Source organism: Cucurbita moschata, unplaced genomic scaffold, assembly GCF_002738365.1.
Source record: "Cucurbita moschata cultivar Rifu unplaced genomic scaffold, Cmos_1.0 Cmo_Scf00008, whole genome shotgun sequence".
In the NCBI taxonomy this organism is placed as follows: domain Eukaryota; kingdom Viridiplantae; phylum Streptophyta; class Magnoliopsida; order Cucurbitales; family Cucurbitaceae; genus Cucurbita; species Cucurbita moschata.
Window position 1 is genome coordinate 4,957,816 of NW_019268524.1, and position 24,267 is coordinate 4,982,082.

Below are 24,267 nucleotides of genomic sequence, written 5' to 3' on the forward strand. Positions count from 1 at the left end.
TGCCAACTCTCACGAACATAATTCATATATGAATGACTAACGTAGTAACACCACATCCCTCATTCAAAGATAAAAGCTCGAGTTCACACGAAGGTCGTGACCTCCTAATGTAACCTATAGTTTTAGCAAATTTATACCTTAAAAATACCTCGAGTTCAATCTCATAATGTCAATCTATACAGACCCGACTAACTAAATGTCATCAAATATCGTTCGCTTTCGGGTTAGCTTCGAGAAGAAAAAAAAACATATGCTAACTTCCAAGACACCAAATCACATGGAAGTTGGACATGACAGTTGTGTTGCTTCCTCCTTGGATTGTGTCTCCCAAAAGTTAAGAATAGTTTGCGCCACCAGAATCTTTTAGTGCTGCCTTTTCATACCATCCCTTTAACGCAAGCAAATGTGCTCTGTCATTGAGTAAAAAGAAAGTCGGATTGATTCTGTCGTATCGTATGTACATCGAAATCAGGTCGGATGTAACGAAAGTTAGAAGTCGACGATTGGCTCTCCAATGGTGAGATTCCGCTCGACAGACCATGGGACGTCGAAGAGCTTGGCGGCAATGAACTTGAAGATCTTATTGACATTGATGTTGTGAACGGAGCTGGAGAAGAACAGTGTAGCCTTCATGACTCGTGCATAAGCTCTTGCCTATGAACACAAAATCAACAATCAGAGAAGAGTTTGATGAACAAACAAAAAGACACAGAAGATTGATAAGGATTTACCAGACTCACAATTGTCCACTGCAAATCTGGAGGAAGTCTAACAAAGTCATCAAATTTGGTTCCTATCAGGATGGGAATGGCTGTCTGCAATAAACAAGAGTCGACCCACGAATTACTCGAGGCTGTTCGGTAGTTGGCTTTGAAAAACATGTCTTATGAATTGACTTATAAGAGGTTTCATGTGAGATCCCACGTCGGTTGGAGAGGAGAACGAAGTATTGTTAATAAGGGCGTGGAAACCTCTTCCTAGGAAACGCGTTTTAAAACCTCAAGAGTAAGCCCGGAAGGGAAAGTTCAAAGACAACAATATTTGCTAGTGGTAGGCTTGGACTATTACAAATGCTATCAGAGCCAGACACCAAGCGGTGTGTCAGTGAGGACGTTGGGCCCCCAAGGGTGGTGGATTGTGAGATACCACATTGGTTAAAGAGGGGAACGAAACATTCTTAAGGATGTGGAAACCACTCTCTAGTGGACGCATTTTAAAACCTTGAGGGGAGGCCCTTCAAAGAGGACAATATTTGCTAGCGGTAGAGTTGGGCAGTTACATTTCATGAGTTTAACCAGTCTCAAGTTTATGAAATATGGTTCATGTAGCCTATGATAAACAAACTCATGTACAGAACATAAGCTTCGATTCTTAAACCGAACCGAAGAACAACATAGACGTATAAACAAACTCACGAGCTCAACGTAGACGAACTCAGAATTTATGACCAGTTTTTCTTTTACAATCCAAATATAGAAAGCGAACGATGTCCGAAACATCTCCTAACAAGTAATCCCAAACCATTTTCTTCACAAACAAGTTAGGTGAAGAAGAAGTCACCATTCAGAGGTTCACAAATTCAAAAGCTAAAAGAAAAGCCTCACATCCCTTTCTCATAAATTCTCACAGGACTTTTATCAAACACTTAGTGCTCATCATTAGCAATAAAAGCATCTTAATGACAGAATTCAGTAGAAGGAAAGAAATCAATGGCTAAAAATGGAATCAAATACTTTACCTGGTTCCATTTCCTCGCTTCTGTATACCAATCAACAATACTGCAAAGATCAAACACAAAATCGAACAAAAAATGAACTCAAATTTCCCATTTCAAGCAAGAACAACAAGATTTTGAACGAAGTAGACCTGTTTAGAGTTCGACGACTTGTAAGATCGAACATGAACAAGATCGCCACAGCATCTTTGCAGGCCAACGGAAGTTGATCTTGTGAACTGCTATCACCTTCATCGAACTACTCGTATTAGAAATTTTTCTTCAGAAATCTTCAAGAAACCGGGGAAGTTTAAATTTACCTTTAACATCCCAAATACTGAACGAAATCAGAGCATTTTGGATACTGAGTGTTTTGTTCATTAGGTTTATTCCGCTCATCTGTAAGCTATTTCTCTCCTGTTCATCGCCCACATACTTGACCTAATCGAGATTAAAAGAACGAACAAACAAAAGGATTAGAAAGAGAGAGAAAAAAAACAGCAGGGGAAGTTAGAAATTAGAAAGAAAAGTTTACCACGAAGCTTGTTTTCCCAATCTGGCAATCCCCCAAGAGGCTAATCTTGAGAGGAACCAACTCCGCGGAATCGAAATCAGAATCGGAATCAAACCCGCCGCTAGTCGTCGGATACTCCGGCGACGATCCACCATCCGTGGCGGCCGGTGGGGACCGATGGGAGAAGCGGCGATACTTTTTGGGGGTTCTTGCGGAAGAACAAGCGAAAACCCTATCCCAGATGAAGCGGAAGAAGTGACGGACAAAGGAGATCCGTTCGATGAGCCTCCACCGGACGAGTCTCCGGCATAGCTTGGTCATGGCGGCAGCGGCGGCTTCATTGTTCAGTTTGGAGGTGAAAAGCGAAGGGAGATGGCGGCGTTTGTTCTTGTTTTCGCCATTGATTTCAGTGGCCGCGGCGTTGGATTTGTCGATGTGGTGCATTTGTGGGCATTTGGCGCTTTTCCCAAGAAATTTCAATGAAGCTAAAGTACGAGACTCGACCAGCAACAACAACGAACAGTTGACCCGGTTTTTGTTCTTGTTTCTTTTTTATATATCCATATTTATTTCTTCAAAATTTCTTAAATTTTAAATATTAAATCTAGTTTTTTAATCTAAAATATAGATAGGTAAATATTAATATGAGCTACATTCAAGTTGTACGGATTCGACACCTAATGACCCTACCATTTCGTTGTATCTTTTACAATATGGTCACTCACATTACTTATTTCTTGTCTCTATAAGACTATCTTCACAGACCAACACGAGTCATACAACATGTTTTGTTCTCATTCACATATATGACAGAAATTTTTTTAAAAGATCACCCAACATAGAATTACTCTAAGTAAAGCACGTTTAACCATTGAGTTCTTATGATTGAGCCACTGAAGAAGAAGGTGTATCATGTCAGCATAGATAGTATTTTTCATTTCTCTACTCGGGTTTCAACCCAAGTTTTTATTCTCTCTTATTGGATGGTTTGATTTTTTTTTTTTTTTTATGTTCTTTTCCTTTAATACACGACCAACGAAGCTTTCTCTATTTCTCAGTACTAACAAGGGATAGTAAAAGAATTAAAATAGACGAAACAAATAAATAAATGAATTCTTATTTAATAATAAAATCTTATTAAAATTGTCTATATCCAATCAATTATTCTTTATATACACACGATATGATATTTTAATAATATTTTATCATAATTACTAAATAAATATTTTGGAGATATTAATGAACCAGACGTGCTTCTCATCTAATCGTTGTATTTTAAGAATCGTTGTATTTTATAATTAAACCTTAAAAGAATGAAAAAAATGAAGAAAAAAATTGGGTGGTGTTTGAGATAGTCCAAATCGGCGGCTTCCAATGTTGGTGGGCGAAACGCGAAAGGCGACGTTTGGGTCAACGTCGATGGATTGCGAGCGCGACACCGTGCAAGTGCATGTCCGAAACACACGGCTGACACAGCCCATCAATTTCGTTGTCTTGTCGTTTCCATTTTTTCCTACTCTCCTAATTTCTCCTTATAATTTGAATGGTTCTTAAAAAAAAAAAAAGTTTTTTTTTTAATTATTATAAGAACATTTAGAATTAAAAACATGTTAGGTTATATACGACTTGACCGACCCGAACTAGAATTACTACAAATGGCTATTATAGATCATCACTTAAAATAGTTATCGGAGGTGAAGTCGATCACTGAAAATGGTTGTTGTTGATTGTGAGAAACAGTTATCAATCGCCAAAAATTGTCGTACGTTGACAATAGTCATCAGATGATTGTTGCTGTTATAGATGATACTCAGTAGTGATTACACAGTGATCGTCAATGATGAACATCGTTAAAGTATTTTAGTTATTTCATATATCATGAAATTTTATGAAAGACTCTAAATTAATCGCTTACAATGCAACATAAACGTTAAATCAATGGATTAATACCATAAATTTATCGACATTACAAACTTATTAAAAATATGTAACAAAAAAAAATATGCACAAAATTGATAGCTCTTATTTTCAACCTGCTTAATTTTGTGTTTAATAAATTTAAGAATTTTTAAAGCAGTCTAATAATCCAAAACATATTAAATATAAAATTAAAAAATTAAAAAATTAAAAATTTAAAAAATTAAAAATTGACAACTAGTTACATCTCCTACGGTACATTTTGAGGCATTTCATGTCTATCATGCATAGTCATGATTTCGCCGAAACGTCATATTTCAAGAAAAAAAAAACAAGAAGAAAATAATACAACATGAAAGCAGTATAAAAGAAAGCAATAAAGTGGTACAAGGCAAGAGTTTCAGGGCATGTAGCCATGGGCAACATGACTTGGACAAGCATGACTGTGACATGCGACATGACCACGTTACCTACTCTTCGTTTCTAAGGGTAAAAAATTATCCTCATAAACCAACATGAGTCGTTCTATAATATTTTGTCCCCACTCACGTGCATTTTTTAAAATTTTTAAAATATTAATCAATATAGAATTTCTCCAAGCAAGCACTTTTATGATTGAGCCGCCGAAAAAGAAAGTGTACCTTATTGGTATAGATAGTGACTTTTAATTCTTTTCAACTTTATTTGTTCTCCTCCCCAACCGACGTGGGACATCACAATCAGTCTAAAGAGGACAATATCTGCTAGCAGTGGATCTGGCCCGTTACAAATAGTATCAGAGCCAGACACCGGACGATGTGTCAGCCTTCTCGCTGTTCCCCGAAGGGGGTAGACACGAGGCGTTGTGCCAGTAAGGATGCTGGCCCCAAAGAGGGGTGGATTTGGGAGTGGTCCCACATCGATTGGAGGAAAGAAAGAGTGCCAGCGAGGACGCTGGGCCCCGAAGGGGGGTAGATTGTGATGTCCCACATTGGTTGGGGGAGAAGAACAAATCACCTTTTATAAGCGTGTGGAAACCTTCCCCTAGCAGACGCGTTTAAAAACTTTGAGGGCAAGCCCGAAAGGGAAAACCTATCTTCTAGCGGTGGATCTGGGCCGTTACAAGACGTGAGGAAGAAGGAGGGGTGTTACAAGCCCTCTCATGTTGCTATTCTCGAGTCGCTTATCCCTTTCTTCCTCCCTTCACTCGATCTCGTGAGATCTGATGGGATCAGTGACAGGTAACAAAAATATAGAATCGAAACAAATAGTGAGATCTCTCGACTTTTAATAGTTTTCTCTAGCTTGCTCGAGAAATTCCTTCAAAAAAATTTCGGCTTCAATTCACTTCAAGTGTCACGTGCTCCAATTTACAAAACTACCCCTTAATAATAGAAATAAAAAGATATTGATGATTGAAATTGAAATGGTCAACTCAACAAACAATTTTAAATAATATTAAGAGAGAAATTTCTTTCATTAGAATATTTAAAACCATAATTCCCTTTGAAGTTTGTTTTAATAAAATATTTGACTTTTTATTTATATAAATTAAAAAAAAATGGCTTTCCTTTTCCATGCTTGAATTAAAAACATTTCCCCATACAATATAAATTTGATCAAATATAAAAATAAAGAACATGTCTCATCATGTTGAATTTTGTTAATATAATCATACTCTAAATAATTAATTCCATTAATTCAATAAATGTACTCAATTAATTTAAAAATAATAATTATTAATCGAAGAATTTAATTTATTTTCTAAAAATTACACTATTCGATCTCTTTGTACATAAATTTTTTATTTTTCTTCTAAAAAGTTTTCATGATGTTCGAATCATATATATAATAAAATATTCAAATAAATTGAGCTATGTTCAAATTGTAACATCATTAAAAAAAACATCTTATGTTTTGAATTATGAAATCGACGTCACCCTATTTTTATTTGAATTGATATGTTACCTAACATGCATTTGGTCACATAGTAGGTGAGAAAGACCAAAGTATGGGCCATAAAAAATATAGCCCAACAAACTATATTTCCTTATAATAAAATTTTATTATATAGTTTGGTATTATATTTCAATTAGACACAAAATTACATAGTCGAGTTATATTCAAATATTAAATTGTATTTAATTAAAAGAATTACATGACTTTTTTATTGACAGTAGTGATAGCTTAACCAGCAATTTGAAAAAATGTAATTAGATCGAACGATTCAACGTCACCGTCATAAAATTAAAAAGTCAACCAATATCTCGAGCATACCAATTGAATATTATTAAACTTTTCAATAATTTTTTTTATTTTTTCGCTGTGTTTTCAAAAATATTTATTGACGCATTATTTTTACATGATAAAATATACAAAATTTAGTCTCTTTTACGTTGGTCGTTGATATTTTTAAAATTACATTTTCATCCTTAATCTTTTTAAAATTCTTAGTTAATTCATTTAAATTTTTGTTAAAGTTTAAAAGATAAAGTAATTGACTATGCAAACATGTTACTTAGATGTTTGATATATGGGACTCAACTTATTCATATTTACAAATTTGACCCATCCAACTGAATATGTAAATTAGTAACTTAACAAGGACCAATTTGAAAATAACCTAAATATTGGGTCTAAGCCCAATTGATCGGGCCCAAGATCCTTACGCTAAAAAAAATAATAATAATAATAATATTTTTAAAAAAACATATTTTAAAAATATTCACGGGCTTTTAAAAGCAACAATAAAAAAAAATTAAAAATAATTTATATAGTACCGATAAATAGTTTTCGTTAAAATATTAATGGTAAAAATATTTTTTGAATTTATTTTTTACAGAGGTAAAATATGTTAATTTACTTTTAAAATTTTTAAATATTGTAAGTAAAAATATTTTTAAAAAATTAAAAAATTTATATATATAACATTTTTTGAATTTATTTTTTAAGTAAAAATATTTTAAAAAATTAAAAAAAAAACTATATATATATATATAGTTTTTTTTTTTTTTTGGACAAATACAAAATTGTGTGGGTGTTTTTGTTCTAGAAAAAGTTTGAAAATCACAACACGAGCATCAATACGGCGCCGTATTTCGAGATATTTTCGAGTTTTGATCAACTGTTGATGAAGGCTCGAAGCAGAACAAAGCAACAAAAATGGCAATGTTTGACAAATTGCTCTCACAGGAAGCTTGAAACTCGGCGGAAAAAGAGCATTCTAATTGGAAAATGGTGCAGATTCTTCTCCATTCATCAGCCTCATTTCTTCTCCAATGCTGTTCTTCTCCTCCTACCTCCTCCAGGTACCATAATTTTCCATATTCTTCATCTTGTCTCCATTAATCTTTGCAGTTTCTGGTGTTTTAGAGGGAGGTTGGATTTGTGTTTAGTTCTGCTTTTTATTTGTCTGAGTTCGTTTTTAATTGTAATTGTATTCGTGTTTTTCGGGAATTTGTGTTGGCATTCGGAAATTTCGAACCAGGTTCTGGATTGTTGGACTGTAATTTGATCTAGAATATACAGGTTTAATACAAGAATTTGAAGTTATTTCTTAGGTTTTGAAAATGAGAAGTGAATTTTTATTTAGAACTGTGGTTGCATTCAGTAGGGTGATCAAATTCATTGATTACAGACGGTTTTGTGAGATCCCATGAAGAGTGGAACAAAGCATTCCATACTAGGGTGTGGAAACTTCTCCCTAGTAGATGCTTTCTAAAACCGTGAGGCCGACGGCGATACATAGCGGGCTAAAGCGGACAATATCTACTAGTGGTAGGCTTTGGCCGTTACAAATGGTATTAGAGTTAGACACCGGGCGGTGTGCCAGCGAAGACGCTAAGCCTCCAATGGGGGTGGATTGTGAGATCCCACATCGGTTGGAGAGGAGAACAAAACATTTTTATAAGGGCGTGGAAACTTCTCTCTAGTAGACAATATGTAACGGGTCAAAGCGGACAATATCTACTAGCGGCAGCCTTGAACTGTTACAGTTTATTATTCGAGTTTGATGTGCAGCTGATATTAGTGATGGAATTGGACACATGATCTAGGAAGTTCAAACCGATACGTTGGATAACTTAGTTACTTGTGATTGTGATAGCAATGAAATGCTTGTTTGTTTATGTTACTTTCGATTCTCTCAGCATTCTGATCATGACTGTTGGTTCAAACAAATTGATGATCCATTCTATCAGCTACTGATTCGTTTCTCGAATTCTTTTTTTCAAATGGTTTGTGTTCTTTTTTCTCATACAGGGGAATGCATAGCAAAGTAATATTGAAAAACAATATTGAGCAACCTCCTCTAAGAAAGCTTGTGTCCCAGCATGTACTATCTGGATTTGCTGCTTCATTGATATTCCTCACTCAACCAAACCAGGTTAGTCAATGGAAGATGTTATTATAAGAATAACATTAGCATAGTAGTCACGATTCCGCTTAAAAGCTTCGATTCCATGAGATTCAGTCCAGTTGATTCATACTATATATATGGGTCCTTTATGTGCAATATGTTAGGAATCACGACTCTCCACAATAGTATGATATTATCCACTTTGAGCATAAGATCTCATTGGCTTTGCTTTGGGCTTCCCTAAAAGGTCTCGTACCAATGGAGATGTATTCCTTACTTTTATAAACCCATGATCATTCCCTATATTAGCCAATGTGGGATTCCCCCCAACAATCCTTGGCACAATAATAGTTTCGAATGCTTGAAGATATAAATGATGTGATGAACTTTATGTATAGAACCAAAGCGTCCTGTCTCTTACACTGGTTTCTTGATCAGGCTATCTCAGCCGATCTATCTCGTCACGAAAACTTTTACCATCTTGCAAGTGCAGAGAGTACTGCAAGCCTTCCGTTTGAGAGTGATTCTGATGGAGGGAGATTGATGATGATGAGAGGGATGACAGCAAAAAATTTCGATCCTGTTAGGTACTCCGGAAGATGGTTCGAAGTTGCTTCGCTTAAACGTGGATTTGCTGGACAAGGTCAGGAAGACTGCCACTGCACCCAGGTGAGCTTGACTGGTTGGTGTAGCTTATAGGCTTAGTTTCCCCATCTCTTGGAATTGGAACCAACCGATCGAATGATATATATGAACTTAATCTAACAGATCTATTCAAGAACTTAATCGCTCGTTCGAATGATGTTAATTATCAATCACTTGCAGTTCAACAGCCATATGATTCAGTTTAGTCAATTTAGTAATAGCAACCATACTTATGCAGGGTGTATACACGTTTGATATGGCGACACCGGCGATACAAGTAGATACCTTTTGTGTTCATGGAAGCCCGGACGGATATATAACTGGGATAAGAGGAAGAGTTCAGTGCCTTTCAGAGGAAGATCTACAAAAAAACGCAACCGAGCTGGAAAACCGGGAGATGATCAAGGAGAAATGTTACCTACGCTTTCCAACATTGCCATTTATCCCTAAGGAGCCGTATGATGTCATTGCAACTGATTATGACAACTTTGCTTTAGTTTCTGGTGCAAAAGACCTTAGTTTTGTTCAGGTAAATTTCAAATTGCTTATGTTCTTGAGTTTCGAAACATGATCAGCAGCAACTAAGCTGCCCATCTTCTATTTGAACTGTTTTGTTTGATTCTTTTGGACACAAAATCTAACAGATCTATTCAAGAACGCCGAACCCGGGACCCGAATTCATAGAGAAGTACAAGTCGTACTTGGCGAATTTCGGGTATGATCCAAGTAAAATCAAGGACACTCCTCAAGATTGTGAAGTAATGTCAAACAGTCAGCTAGCTGCAATGATGTCAATGTCTGGAATGCAACAGGCTTTGACAAACCAGTTTCCAGATCTTGGGCTAGATGCTCCTATTGCACTCAACCCCTTCACTAGTGTATTTGATACTTTCAAAAAGCTTTTAGAGCTCTATTTCAAGTAGTTTTGTGGCTCAGTTATTGAGCGCTCTGTGTTTATATGTCCAAGAAACTGATCATGATTCAATCCTCATTCATCATTGATGATTGATTTAAATGAAATTCAAGTAAAGGTGGGAAGCCTGTTGCTAGCATTTCGTTGGATATATCGATCATATTAGAGAAAACTCGAGAATAATATGAACAAAGATTCAGGTAGAGATAAAACGATTCGAACTTCTGACTTCATGATTGAATATTTGAACTAGTTGAACTATAAGTTGACGTCATACATGATTATCTGAACATGTCAAATAACAAAACCAAGCTAGCTTTCTTTTGAACCCACCCAGGCACGAGTTTGATGCGTTATAATGCAATCAACCGTCGACTTCGGGTCGATCGATGAGACTCACAGCCTCCCTTACAGATCCTTCTATACATCATTTGAAACCTTAAAACTACAAAGATTCTGATAGAAAGCAGCCTATAGGTCTGCAATGTTCATTGAAGAGTCAAGCAAAGGTTTCAGACAGCTTCGAAAACCCGAGTTTTCGGAGTCGACTTGATAGAGGACGGCTAGCCCAAGCTTTATCAGGGTTATTGCACTTTACGTCCACAATTGCAACTGCTCTAAGTCCTTTCCTTTCTGGTTTGTCTCTATAGCCATTTTCATTGGCATGAGTATCAGAACCAAGCATTGGTATCCGGTGGACATCCCTCGAACCAGCGGCCTTAGTAGTGTTATGAGAGTTCCCAAAGCTTCTGCTATTAACAGTACTATATCTTCTACCATTGTTTACCTCATCAAATGATTTGCTTTGTTGCAGTCTTTTAGGAATGGAAGCAGCAAATGAACTAGCTGAAGTAGCTGATGAAGATTTGTTTTTGGACGTGACCAACTTCTTGGGGCCGGATCTCATCGTCTCTAATTCCCTTGTCATCAACGAACTAATCGTTCCGGTCGCTCCAACCTTGATGGATCCTCCGCCACCTTTGGTAGATTGCAGTTTTAGAACCATGTTTTATGTCAGGTGAGCAAGTATCTCCCACGAGGAAGGAGGAACACCTTCGAGACTTGCCGTGAAAAACGACAAGGTTTCGAGTAATCTGACAGCCTGCTAGTGTATCTTCTCCTGAAAAAAAAGAGAGCGAATGATAAGAATTGATCGTAACGCAGGCGATCCTACTGATTAGAGCTGTGCGAGACTCGGTAACTCATGAGCGGATAAATTTATACTTGAAGTTAAAGCATGAAACCTGTGCTCTACTTGAAGATCAGAGACATCAATTTCATAATCAATCCACTAGAGAATCATACAGGGAGGAGAAAACCAGAAGACATAGGAACGGAAGGAGCAGAACGAGTATGTTCCTGAGTTGGGTTTAAAACGTCGTGAGACATTTCGGTTCATATCCGGTGTGGGCATACAAAGAGTGACGGTGACAGAATGGAATGGTTGAACTGTTTCTAGAAAAGCAAAAAGCTAACATGAAACAACAATGGGGAAGGCCCCTCATCCAGAAATGGGGGAGTTTTTTGCAAGGAAAAGATGGTAGAGGTTAGAAAAGCATTCACAAAAGGATCTATATCGAATCTATCAAACCTCTCATTAACGAACACAATTCACATCTCCTACCGAAACTCGAAATAGTTATAAACTCAAGCAAATGATGCAAATAACAAGGATCATTTTGTAACAGCTCAATCCTAGTCCTACCACTAGCAGATATTGTTCTCGGGCTTTCCCTTCTAGGTTTCATCTCAAAGTTTTAAAACGCATCTACTAGGGAGAGATTTTTACACCCTTATAAGGAATGCTTCGTTCCCTCTCGAACCGAAATGGGATCTCACACATTTTCACCGAAATAGGTAGGCGCCATTGCCAACAAAAGTGGCATCTATACATAGGAAGGAAGCCATATTTGCTATCCATAAGGCATTAGTTTCATGGGAAAACACCCTCCTGCCCCACACAATTGGTATCATTCCATTAAGATTAGGAGTTATCCACAAAAACGAAACCCACAATTGGTATCATTCCATTAAGCTTAAGGAGCCTCACTAAATACATCAACAGCCATAGCTAGCGAGCTTCAATCACCAATAAAGGTTACTCACCAAAACCATTCAAAAGATGTGCCAAAGAAGAAAGAATCAAGCCATAAATCACTTCACAAGAACAAAAGAAACCCCAAAAGAATCATAATCGATATCTATTAATCAACAGAAACTGAAAAAATCAAGAGAAAAAACACTTCACCGATCACGAGAGTGAGAAATAGAACAAACCCAGAAGAGAATATCAGCAAAATCCGCAGCCAAGAAGGGAAGAAAACGAAACGAACCACAAAAACAGGGGAAACCAGAGGTGGGTGTGTTCTTGAGTGATTGAGATCTCAAGTTGGTAGACACTAAAACGTGAACCTCACTGCAATTTTCGGCTCGAAAAAAGTTGGGTTATCCTCCTCGCTTTCGCCACCATTTTTATTTTCGTAATATCCATTTTTCCCATTTTTTGTAAATGTAAAAATTCATTTATTTATTTTTTTATTTTTTTAAATAAAGTAATAATAATTAGTTAATCATTCTTGTGGTTGATCTTTACATTATAATATAAGGTGAGCCAAATATATAGAGATTTCTCCAATAAATTTATGAAGTTCGAGCATGAATATGAACGTGGTTTCCACTTTCTATCCCCATTTTTGTTGTTGTTCTTCCTTATTTAACGCCTCCCATTATCAACAACTCCATTTGGCTTAGTGGGTCTTATGATTTTGGCATTAATCGGGTCATTTCTTGTAGAATTATCCATGAGAACTTTGAATCTTGCGGGAAAAAGCAGTTAAAACAGTCATATAGGTCTCGTTTTTGCTTTCAATTCGTAAGAGCTTCGTGGGTTTAGCCCTCATTTCAACTTTGATTGCTGACCCAATTCGAATCCTGCTAATTTTCTTCTTCTTGTTCCTTAACCTACATTGATGCTTTGAACGAGTCTCCGCCATTGTTGTTGTTCATCAAAATGAGTTCTCAAGCACCCAAGTCGTCGAAACCCTCAAAACCCCCAAATCAGTCGCCACCCATATCAAGATCCTCGGCTTCTTCTCTGTCATCCCATCTCGCCATGGTTGAACTCAAGCAAAGAATCCTCACTGCTCTCTCTAAGCTCTCCGATCGAGATACCCACCAGATCGCCATTGAAGACTTGGAGAAAATTATCCAGTCCATTTCCCCGGAAGCTATTCCTATGCTTCTCAATTGTCTCTATGACTCCTCTGCTGACCCTAAACCCGCTGTGAAGAAAGAGTCATTGCGGCTTCTAACGGTTGTTTGTGCTACTCATAGCGATTCTACTTCGACCCATTTGACTAAAATTATAGCCCACATTATAAGGAGGGTTAAGGATTCGGATTCTGGGGTGAAGGAGGCGTGTAGAGATGCCATTGGTGCACTGTCGGCGCAGTTCTTGAAAGAGGATAGCTCTGGTGGTGATAATGGCGGTCTTGGCTCTGTTGTTGCATTGTTTGTTAAACCTCTGTATGAGGCAATGGGAGAACAGAACAAGGTGGTTCAGTCTGGTGCTGCATTGTGTATGGCTAAGATGGTGGAGTGTGCGGCTAGTCCGCCCATCACGGCGTTTCAGAAGCTTTGCCCCAGGATCTGTAAGTTGCTCAACAATCCAAATTTTTTGGCAAAGGCTTCACTCCTTCCTGTGGTATCCAATCTATCACAGGTTCGTTTTACTCTGTGTAGAGTTGATTTTCTTGATGTTTGCATCATGGTATGATAAGTTAAGTTTAGATTCATGAAGAACTGATGATATTTAGAGGTGGGTGTTAGTATTTTGATAGTTAAGTTTAGATTCATGAAGAACTGATGATAGTCAGCAGCATGCTATTTAGAAACCTAGTTGAGTTTGATATCAAGATCTGTCACTTCAATGTGAAAAAGATGAACAAACTTGTAAACGTCCAAGCCCACCGCTTGTAGATATTGTTTGCTTTAGTCTATTATGTATCACTGTCAGCCTCACAATTTTAAAACGCGTATGTTAAGGAGAGGTTTCCACATACTTATAAAGAATGTTTCGTTCTCCTCTTCGACCGATGTGAAATCTCACAATCCATCCCCCTTGGGGCCTAGCGTCCTCACTGGCACACTGTTCAGTGTTTGCCTCTGATACCATTTGTAACCTTCCAAGCCCACTGCTAGTAGATATTGTCCGCTTTGGCCCGTTACGTATTGTTGTCAGCCTCATAGTTTTAAACCACGTCGGTTAGGGAGAGGTTTCTATACCCTTATAAGGAATGTTTCGTTCTCCTTTCCAACCGATGTGGGGATCTCACAGTCCACCCCCCTTGGGGCCTATAGCGTCCTTGCTGGCACACCGTTCGGTGTCTGGCTTTGATACCATTTGTAACAGTCCAAGCCCACTGCTAGTAGATATTGTCTGCTTTGTCCCATTACGTATCGCTATCAACCTCACAATTTTAAAACGCGTTTGTTAGGGAGAAGTTTCTATATCCTTATAAGGAATGTTTCGTTCTCCTCTCCAACCGATATGGGATCTCACAATACACCCCCATTGAGGCCCAACGTCCTTGCTAACACACCGCTCGGTGTCTGGCTCTGATACCATTTGTAACAGCCTAGGCCCACCGTCAGCAGATATTGTCTGCTTTGGCTTGTTACATATCGCTGTCAGCCTCACGGTTTTAAAACGCATCTGTTAGGGAGAGATTTTCACACCCTTAAAGAATGTTTCGTTCTCCTCTCCAACCGATGTGGGATTTCACAAAACTATCTATATTTTCACAAGAACAAAGAATCATGAACAGGCAAATATGATACTATTTACGGGAATAGGAGATAATGAGTAATCATGTAACTAAAGAGGCAAAAGAAAATTTACAAGAAACATGCTCATTCGAATATATCTACGTATGATGGATTGTTTATCTTATATTAGAAACCAATAATGAATTATGTTAATAGGGTTGTGGAACTTGTTTTAGGTTGGTGCTATTGGACAACAGAGCTTAGAACATTTGCTACCAAGCATTCATGAGTTGCTTGGGAGCACTGATTGGGCAACACGCAAGGCAGCAGCTGATGCACTAAGTGCTCTAGCATTGCATTCAAGCAATGTCATCACAGATGGAGGTGCCGCCACTTTGGCAGTACTTGAGGCCTGCCGTTTCGACAAGGTAACTTTTTACTTCCATTTGTGTTTTGTATAAAGCATCTCACTCACCCTGCTCTATCTCTGTTTAAGCTTTATTATATATGAACTTTTCAAATCTGTGTGTGGTGAGATGGAGAGGTTGAACTTGAAGCTTTTGGTCATATTTTAGTGGCTGCTTGACTGCTGTTTATAAAGATAAAGTTGAATTATTTGGATGATTGATATCAATGGCCTTTCTATGGGGTATTTGGTCCGAAAGCAATGACTGTGAGATCCCACATCGGTTGGGGGAGGAGAACGAAACATTCTTTATAAGGGTGTGGAAACCTCTCTCTAGCATACGCGTTTTAAAACTTTAAAGGGAAGCCCAAAGAGGACAATATCTGCTAGCGATGGACTTGGGCCGTTACAAATGATATCAGAGCCAGACACCAGGAGATGTGTCAGCGAGGAGGCTAAGCCCTGAAGGGAGTCCCACATCGATTGGAGAAGGGAACGAGTGTCAGTGAGAACGTTGGGCCCCGAAGGGGGGTGGATTATGAGATCCCACGTCGGTTGGGGAGGAGAATGAAACATTCTTTATAAGGGTGTGGAAACCTCTCCCTAGCATATGCGTTTTAAAACCTTGAGGGGAAGCCTAAAAGGGAAAGCTAAAAGAGGACAATATCTACTAGCGGTAGACTTAGGTCGTTACAATGACTGTTTCTGATGCTACTCATGTTTGGAATGAAATGAGGTTTACAGATCTCTTTGGTTCACATTTCGGGCGATTTTTTTCCCATGGCCCTGGTCATAAGAACTCGAGATATTCGAGGAAAGGTGCTCGAGGTTCTGGAAAAGGCGTTTAGAATATATATGATGTTCGAGTAATGGTACCCAGTTTATTATGACAGATAAAACCTGTTCGTGATAGCTTGACAGAAGCACTACAGCTATGGAAAAAACTTGGTGGGAAGACAGATGGAGCTGCAGAAATCCAGAATGCATCTCAAGGTGTACCTTATTTTTCCCTGGTCTCCTCTTACTCTTGTTCCATTTTGATGTGATTTTCTTGCCATAGATGTTTCAGATGGTGAAAATCATGAACGAGCGCAGTCATCAGAAAAGTCCGACCTTAAAAATGCAAATTCCCCGCAGGGAGCGAGGTCGCTGGACAAAGATAAACCCGAGGATTCCGTTCCCGTTACAAATTCAGCTTCGAAAACCAAATGCAGTAGTATTTCGGATAAAGCAGCTGTAATATTGAAGAAGAAAGTACCTGCTTTAACTGACAAAGAGTTGAATCCAGAGTTCTTTCAGAAACTTGAAACTAGAGGGTCCGGGGATTTGCCCGTGGAGGTGGTTCTTCCTCGGAGACACGCCAGTTCTTCGAACACAAATGATGAGAAATCGGAGTCGGATGATGCAAATGCTGGGAGAAGATCAAATCGTGTTGAAAACACGCACTCTGATGATTTTCAGAGAGCATTCAACAAGTTTCGAGTCTCCGAACGAGGCGAAACTGCTTCTCATGCTAAGCTGCAGGACTATGATAAGTGGCATGAGGGGAAAATAAATGGACGAGACGCCAGAACAAGAGCATACAATGTGAACGATCAAAATGACGATATATCTCAACGGGAAGCTTCAGGTGCCCGTTCGGACTTCAAAGGAAGTTGGTCTGCTATCCAGAGGCAGCTATTGCAGCTGGAGAGACAACAGGCACATTTGATGAACATGTTGCAGGTACATATGCTATATGTGGGGTTAGTTCTCGAATTCGATATAGTTATTTGACGCGTTCTATATCTCAGGATTTCATGGGAGGCTCTCATGATAGCATGATCACTTTGGAAAATCGAGTACGTGGACTCGAGAGAGTTGTCGAAGACATGGCCTGTGATTTATCCGTATCATCGAACCGGAGAGGTAATTTTGCTCTAGGATTTGAAGGTTCTTCTAGTCGGAATTTAGGCAAGTATAGTGGTTTTTCGGACTACCCCGGTGCCAAGTTTGGACGAAACAACGATGGGAGAGTTTCGTTCGGAGAGAGGTTCATTCAACCGGAAGGAACTGGTTCAAACATGAGAGGAAGGAATGCTGGATGGAGACCTGATGTGAATGAAGCTAGAGATTATCCAGCTTACGTGTCGAGAAACGGGCAGATGGGCTCTAAGAGACCGTTAGATGGCGGTATCGACAATAGGTCATCTAGATCAGAACATGAAAGCGACCAAAATGGAGGTGGTAGCAGAAGAGCCTGGGATAAAAGACTTGGTGAGGGGCCATCTGCTAGAAGTGTTTGGCAAGCATCAAAAGACGAAGCAACGTTGGAAGCCATTCGGGTGGCCGGGGAAGACAACGGAGTAACCAGGACTCCGAACGTGGCGATTCCCGAACTGACTGCAGACGACAATGCCAGTCGAGAACGAGATCCCGTATGGAGTTCATGGACTAATGCAATGGACGCCCTCCAGGCAGGTGATATGGACACAGCATATGCTGAAGTCCTGTCGACAGGGGACGACATCTTGCTCATAAAGCTAATGGAAAGATCCGGTCCCGTGGTCGACCGAGTTTCAAACGAGATAGCCATCGAGATCTTGTGCGCTGTGGGGCAATTTGTAGTCGAGCCGAACTTGTTCGACGTATGTTTATGTTGGATTCAAGAGTTGGTAGAAATAGTTATGGAGAATGGAGGTGAATGTGTGGGGATTCCTATGAAGGTGAAGAAACAAGTGTTGTTGAATTTTCATGAAGCTTCTTCGACAATGGAACCTCCTGAAGATTGGGAAGGGGCTTCACCTCATCAACTTTTGTCACAGTTGGCCTCTGCTTGGAGAATTGATATTGGACAACTTCAATAGGGTATATCATGGAAACTAAAACCCGAAAATCGAGTCACGAATGCCTTAGTTCTTATCCTCTACCCATCGGATTTCTCGAGCTATATGTCTTAACCAATAGACTATCCTCAAATTAGTATTGAACGCTATTATAATTGTTGATTGCTTTAGGTTAGCATTTAACTAATTTTGTTAAAAAATTTGACGTTTCTCTTAGTTAAAGCTGGTGCAGATGATAAGTCGATTGATTAAAAATAATATTTTCGAGTGGATTTAATATATTACAATAATGAGTTTTAAGATATTAGTTTAACAGAAATTTTGTAAATTCTTATATATTATTTAAGCTTTACGTAGGTAAAAATATGTTATGAGTACAGTGAGACTGTAGTTGGTAGAACAAAAACTCGTACATACAACTAAGAGGTTTTCAGAAGGTGAAAGTTGAAGACCCGTTTTATCAAACGCTAAAAAAATCTTATGTTGAAATGTTTGAAGATTTGAATATTTTTCGAGCGCTCCAAGCTTTAACACAGGAACGATATGACTAATCGGTTTTTTAGTGTAAACTAAGACTAATGGTAATAGAAACGATGTTATTCGATAGAAACTATTATATAAACTATGGTATTAGTATTATTTTGAAAAAGAAAAAGAAAACATCACAAATTATTTCATTTTTTATTTTAAATTCTAATTAAATCATTATTTATCGAAGATGCTCCCGGCAGCGGCCCAGGACAAAGCCCAAACCCAATATCATAAGTCCAATGGGCCCAGTTTCGTTAAAACTCAAAAACAGAAGAGGGAGGGAAAAATAGTGGTTGGAAGCCTTTCTCTATCAGAGCCAGGTTTCGATCCTGGGACCTGTGGGTTATGGGCCCACCACGCTTCCGCTGCGCCACTCTGATTCATTGAAATAATGGCTACAGTTAAAAGTATAATATAATTTTAAACAATTCGTTGAGTAAATCTAAACGACATGAGAATAAAATTAAATCCTTTTTTTTTCACTTTCAATTATTTATTCATATTATACATCTTTTTACTAATATTTCATATTGCATGGTTCTTGCTTCATAAAATATATATTATTAAAAAATAATTTTATCCATATATTTTTTAATTTTTTTTTAATTTTGTTAATTTGAAATAAATTCCACTTACGCTCGTGTTTAAAAGACTTGATAACTTAAAAAAAATTAGATTAACTCTGAGTTCTAACCTAGATTGGTTTAAATCCTAAACCCTCAACTAACTAAATTTATTGTTAATTTTAAAATATACAATTTTGCTAAACTACAATCATAGGTACATATATTTATTTCCTTTCGTAATTATTCTTTTACTATTTATTCTTCTACCCCTCAAAATTTATTTTTAACCATTTTAGAAAAGTAAAATTTCGAAATATTAGAATTTAAGGTAAATCTTGATTAATTTGAAGATAAATAAATAAAGTAACTAAGATTTTTATATTTATTAAAAACAAAAATTTGAATAAATGATAAAAATCAATACAGCCTAAAAAATTGATGGTTGAGTTGGTCGGGTTCATTATTTATTTCCTTCCTTACTTTTATATACCCATTTAATTTCTTAAATTAATTATATAATCTCCATCTATTTTCTCGTCTAAATTAAAATATCATTTAACACTCAGTTACACGTTCAAATACACAATAATTATATAATCTCCATCTATTTTCTCATCTAAATTAAAATATCATTTAACATTCATTTACACGTTCAAATACACAATAAATAAACATTAATATTAATATACAAAAGAATTTATTAGTATAAGTAAAAGAAAGTCAACCTAACTATTAATAGTTAAAAAGTTCAAATTAAATGCTAAATAATAATAATAATAATAATTTAAATAATACCATAACTAAATAATTTGAAATATCAAATATATGTATATAAAAAAAGAGAAAAAAATTTATAAACTTATACATTAATTTTATATTAGTGTTTATATCGTTTTTTAACCAAATTCAAATTTGTAGATTTAAAAAAATATATATTTGTATCTCTAATTTTTAATTTTGTGTCTAATTAATCTTAATTTTTTTAGAAATTTTTAATAAATATGGAGAAAGGAAAGATTAATTAAAAAATAAATAAAAATTTTCAAATTTATTAAACTAAAAATTGAAAATATAATTTTGAAACTTATGCTTTTAATTTAATAAATAAAAAAAGGGAGAAATTTAAAAGTTTTATGAATTTAAATTTAATATTATCTTAGATGGTTCAGCAAAAGGCCGAAGCCCAATGCCCTCTAAATCCAACGGGCCCAATTCCATTAATACCCCATACAAAGTAAACATCGGTCGAAAATAAAAAAAATCGGAAGCCTTCTTCTCTTTATCAGAGCCAGGTTTCGATCCTGGGACCTGTGGGTTATGGGCCCACCACGCTTCCGCTGCGCCACTCTGATTTGTTGATTTTAGTTTATATTTTTTATTTATATCTATGAAGGTTTTCTAAATATAATGCTTGGTAGTTGCATGTTGGTTCCTTTTTATTTTTTCTTCAATATTCTTTTAAATTTATCTTTAATTTTATCAGATTGATTATAAATATTGTGTTAAAATGAAAAAAAAAAAGAAAAAAAAGGAAAAAACATATATTATAAAGTTGGAGCGAGAATCCTATAAAATTTTTTTTTTCATCTGACTAGTGTGACGGTCATGCTTGTTCAAAACGTGTTGTTTGCGACCAAACTCTTATATATATGTTATATTTATTTATTTCTTTCTTGTTGTATTAGCTTGTAATATTAGAGTACGACGTTTCGGTAAAATCATGTTTATACCTAGTAGACTTAAAATGCCTCAAAATGTATTATATAGAAATACGAGTAGTCGTTAATTCTTCCTACCCAAATATATGCTATTTTGACATCTAGCAAAGTTCGGCAGCAGATCACGAAATCTTGGTGATCTTCTCTATCTAACGAAGTCTTGTTTTTTCTTCTTACATAAAAATTTCACTTAGTTGTAGTTAATGCTTAGAAGCATAAAACAATTATCTGCGCCAATCGCTTGTAAATGTGAGAATGCGCTAACCTTTAGTCAAATCTAGTGGGTACGTTTAAAAGCCCACCTAGTAGGTTTATGAACACGTGCATGAACCGTCTTTAGCCAACTTACCTAGAGAAGAAAGTAGAGTCTAATAGAGAGTCATGAAAAGTAGTTTCACCATGAAGCATGATGGCATATGATTTTATTTTTCGACCTTAACAATGAGGTCACATATTGAGTATTTTTAAATACTTCAACACATTTAACATTTTTCTATATAAAGGCAAGAGTCTCACGGACGAACGACAACATCAATTCAGGAGAACATGAAATCAAATTACCGGCAGGCGTTTAAGTTGTAGTCTTTATGTTAAGATAAATCAATGATGTCTTTTTTTTTTTTCGTTTTCAACTATGTCATCATTTTTTTTATTATTAAATTTAAAAATAATTTATAAACATTTAAGTCTATAAAAAAAATTAAAATAGTTTTAAATTTTTTTAAACAATTAAGTCTATAAAAAAAATTAAAATAATTTTTTTAAAACTATTTTTCACAAATAATAATTATGACGTGTATGCTTTGTTTTAATAAATATAATTATTTAATTTTAAATATAAATTAAAAAAATGAATATTTCACATTAATTTTTAAGATCATTTTTATCGGAGCCGGTTCATCAAAAGGCCGAAGCCCAATGTCTTCTAAATCGGTTGGGCCCAATTCCATTAATACCCAAAAGAAAAAAAAAAAAAGTAAAAACACGTCGAAAAATAAAAAAGATAACGGAAGCCTTTCTCTATCAGAGCCAGGTTTCGATCCTGGGACCTGTGGGTTATGGGCCCACCACGCTTCCGCTGCGCCACTCTGATTTGTTGATTTACAATACTAAACATTATTTATTATTTCAATTACATATATAGAAATCAATTTTCTTTTTATTTGCAGTATAAAATTATTCATTACCTGAGAAATTATAAAATATTTGTTGAGTTGACCTACAAAAGAATAATATTACATAAATAATATAAATTATTTATAATGTACGGATAAAATTAGATGTTTGATTTTGATAACACTATCGGTACGGCTCATTTTGTAATAACTACAAATGATGTAATCTAAATAAATCACGTTGAGATATGTGAGTAAGAATATCATATACAAAATCAACAATCCGAAGTGTTTTTCTTGCAGCCCCTTTGATAAACCAGCGTTTATATATACATATAGGAAGATATATTTGGGAAGTAAGCAGCCCCTTTGACATCTCTTCGTCAACAAAGAATTCTCGATGCAAAAACACAAAGACAAAAGAATGATCTTTGAATAGGAAAAAGAGTTGATCTGCAGGATCTCAAATGAATTGGCTTATTCGAAAAAAGTCTTGTTCGTTGGAAGATCTATCTCTGTCTGGTACTGCATGGTTCCACTCTACAAGAATTCCGAATCATTCTCTTCATCAGAAATGATCCGCTTGCCCCGAAATGACCTAGCCCAATAGGGGAATCCCAATTCACTGGGCCTTTCGATATAATCAAATAGAAAGCCCCAAGGGCGCCATATTCTAGGAGCCCAAACTATGTGATTGAATAAATCCTCCTCTATCTTTTGCGGGTCGAGGACTCCTTCTCCTTCTCCTTCTCCTTCTTCAAACTCCCATTCGTATTGTTCATAGAGAAATCTCTGATCAATGATAGAACAAGATCCATTTTGTATCTTATCGGTTTGTATAAGATTTAACCAATAAAATTTTAATTATGAACTCTAAGTAGTTAATCCAAACAGAGTCCTAAAATTTGGGACCTTGTTGATTGAATCTCTAAAAGGTTTGGTTGATTAATCTCAATGGCCCATAAACTTAAGGTACGTTTCATGATGAGTCTCGATAAAACATGAGTAAGAAAGCTTACTAAATTCAACAAAGCATGATGAATGTAAGAACTCCGCTCTAGTATAGCGAACACAAGCGTGAAAGATTGATAGGACTCGTAAAAAGGCTTGGTTAGATGATCCCGACCCAAAAATTTCGTTCTCTTGTTATGAGTTAATTCTTTTTATTTTATCGATAATCACGTTTTGTAAAGTCTCTATTGCATATTCTAATAAGAGTTTTTATTTACCACGTGACCATGTCTAATAACAAATAAAAATGAGGAATTTATTTTTTTTAATTCAATAAATTAAAACTCTAATTTCATAATTTCATATTTATCGGACTGCTTCAGCAGAAGGTCGAAGCCCAATGCCTAAATCCAATGGGCTCAATTCCCTCTAAATCGGGCCCAATTCGATTAATACCAAAAAAAAAAACCAGAAAGAATAAAAACTAATAACGGAAGCCTTTCTCTATCAGAGCCAGGTTTCGATCCTGGGACCTGTGGGTTATGGGCCCACCACGCTTCCGCTGCGCCACTCTGATTAGTTGAAATATAATGGTTTTCTCTTAATATTTAAAAGAAAAATTACAAGTAATATTGATATTACAATAATTAAATGCTGGTTCACTTTCGTTTTTAATGCCAAACTTTATTTTATTTATTATGTCACACCAAAATTTTATTTTCTTGGTGAATATTGTTTTCTGAAATAAATTATTATTATTTATTTATACTATTAAATTATTTAATACATGAAAATTATTTGTGTAATATTAAATAATATGTGACTGATTTATAACAATATCGTATTTAAGAAACAACCTTAATATATAAAGGAAGTCAAAATTTCAAACAGTCACTCGACTAAAATGTAGTTCGGAAATGAATCAAGACAACAGTTATTGGACTTGTGCAAATTTATTTTGTTCTAATCACGAAGAATCGAGATAGAGACAAAAACAAAGTAAAGAATTATAATGATTCTAATTTATTTTCCCGAGAGAGAGAGAGAGGCAAAGGTCAAACTGTATCGAGGTTGACTATAACAATCTTCCCTTTTCACTTACACAAATTTTAATTTTACAACTAAACATTTATTAATTCAATTATAATTTAATAGTTATAATGAGCCGTTCCTTTATAAAAGTAAATATTCTTAATCTTCTTAATAATTTTATAAAAGTAGAATAAAGTTGAATTTGATTGTAACCTTATTTCATTTTTTTAGTTGATCGAATCAAAACTTTAACTCATGAACTGATATGAATCTGGGTCGAGCTATGTTTGGTTATGATTTATGATTGTGAGCTGTTT

The 24,267-nt window shown here is 36.1% G+C and overlaps 4 protein-coding genes and 4 non-coding genes across 13 annotated transcripts; 2 read left to right on the forward strand and 6 right to left on the reverse strand.

Moving 5' to 3' along the window:
• Positions 1–62: 62 nt before the first annotated feature.
• LOC111446716 (septum-promoting GTP-binding protein 1-like) lies at positions 63–2,768 on the reverse strand. Of its 2 annotated transcripts, none has more exons than XM_023085651.1 (6): positions 2,250–2,768; positions 2,035–2,155; positions 1,867–1,963; positions 1,739–1,778; positions 741–815; positions 63–654 (listed from the first exon to the last, which is right to left on the reverse strand). In XM_023085651.1, the coding sequence occupies exons 1-6, from the start codon at positions 2,670–2,672 to the stop codon at positions 490–492; spliced, it is 921 nt and encodes a 306-aa protein (XP_022941419.1). In that variant the 5' UTR covers positions 2,673–2,768; the 3' UTR covers positions 63–489. The 2 variants fall into 2 exon arrangements, with proteins under 2 accessions (XP_022941419.1, XP_022941418.1); XM_023085650.1 differs by having other exon boundaries at positions 732–815; positions 2,250–2,766.
• A 4,447-nt stretch (positions 2,769–7,215) lies between these two features.
• Positions 7,216–10,178, forward strand: LOC111445872 (chloroplastic lipocalin). Its single transcript, XM_023084393.1, has 5 exons — positions 7,216–7,432; positions 8,385–8,508; positions 8,920–9,150; positions 9,365–9,655; positions 9,771–10,178. The coding sequence occupies exons 1-5, from the start codon at positions 7,359–7,361 to the stop codon at positions 10,047–10,049; spliced, it is 999 nt and encodes a 332-aa protein (XP_022940161.1). The 5' UTR covers positions 7,216–7,358; the 3' UTR covers positions 10,050–10,178.
• A 64-nt stretch (positions 10,179–10,242) lies between these two features.
• Positions 10,243–12,535, reverse strand: LOC111445874. Of its 4 annotated transcripts, none has more exons than XM_023084399.1 (2): positions 12,373–12,535; positions 10,243–11,159 (listed from the first exon to the last, which is right to left on the reverse strand). In XM_023084399.1, exon 2 carries the CDS (start codon positions 11,043–11,045, stop codon positions 10,539–10,541), a length of 507 nt encoding a protein of 168 aa, XP_022940167.1. In that variant the 5' UTR covers positions 11,046–11,159; positions 12,373–12,535; the 3' UTR covers positions 10,243–10,538. The 4 variants fall into 4 exon arrangements, with proteins under 4 accessions (XP_022940167.1, XP_022940165.1, XP_022940166.1 ...); XM_023084397.1 differs by having other exon boundaries at positions 12,317–12,535; XM_023084398.1 differs by having other exon boundaries at positions 12,288–12,535.
• Positions 12,536–12,688: 153 nt separating this feature from the next.
• LOC111445865 (microtubule-associated protein TORTIFOLIA1-like) lies at positions 12,689–18,309 on the forward strand. Of its 2 annotated transcripts, none has more exons than XM_023084386.1 (5): positions 12,689–13,760; positions 15,043–15,234; positions 16,106–16,205; positions 16,273–16,937; positions 17,006–18,309. In XM_023084386.1, the coding sequence occupies exons 1-5, from the start codon at positions 13,050–13,052 to the stop codon at positions 18,056–18,058; spliced, it is 2,721 nt and encodes a 906-aa protein (XP_022940154.1). In that variant the 5' UTR covers positions 12,689–13,049; the 3' UTR covers positions 18,059–18,309. The 2 variants fall into 2 exon arrangements, with proteins under 2 accessions (XP_022940154.1, XP_022940155.1); XM_023084387.1 differs by having other exon boundaries at positions 12,690–13,760; positions 16,282–16,937.
• A 567-nt stretch (positions 18,310–18,876) lies between these two features.
• Positions 18,877–18,948, reverse strand: TRNAM-CAU. The gene has a single exon. It is a non-coding gene; the product is annotated as a tRNA-Met (tRNA).
• Positions 18,949–20,414: 1,466 nt separating this feature from the next.
• TRNAM-CAU lies at positions 20,415–20,486 on the reverse strand. Its single transcript has one exon. It is a non-coding gene; the product is annotated as a tRNA-Met (tRNA).
• Positions 20,487–21,873: 1,387 nt separating this feature from the next.
• Positions 21,874–21,945, reverse strand: TRNAM-CAU. The gene has a single exon. It is a non-coding gene; the product is annotated as a tRNA-Met (tRNA).
• A 1,478-nt stretch (positions 21,946–23,423) lies between these two features.
• Positions 23,424–23,495, reverse strand: TRNAM-CAU. Its single transcript has one exon. It is a non-coding gene; the product is annotated as a tRNA-Met (tRNA).
• Between the last annotated feature and the right edge of the window lie 772 nt (positions 23,496–24,267).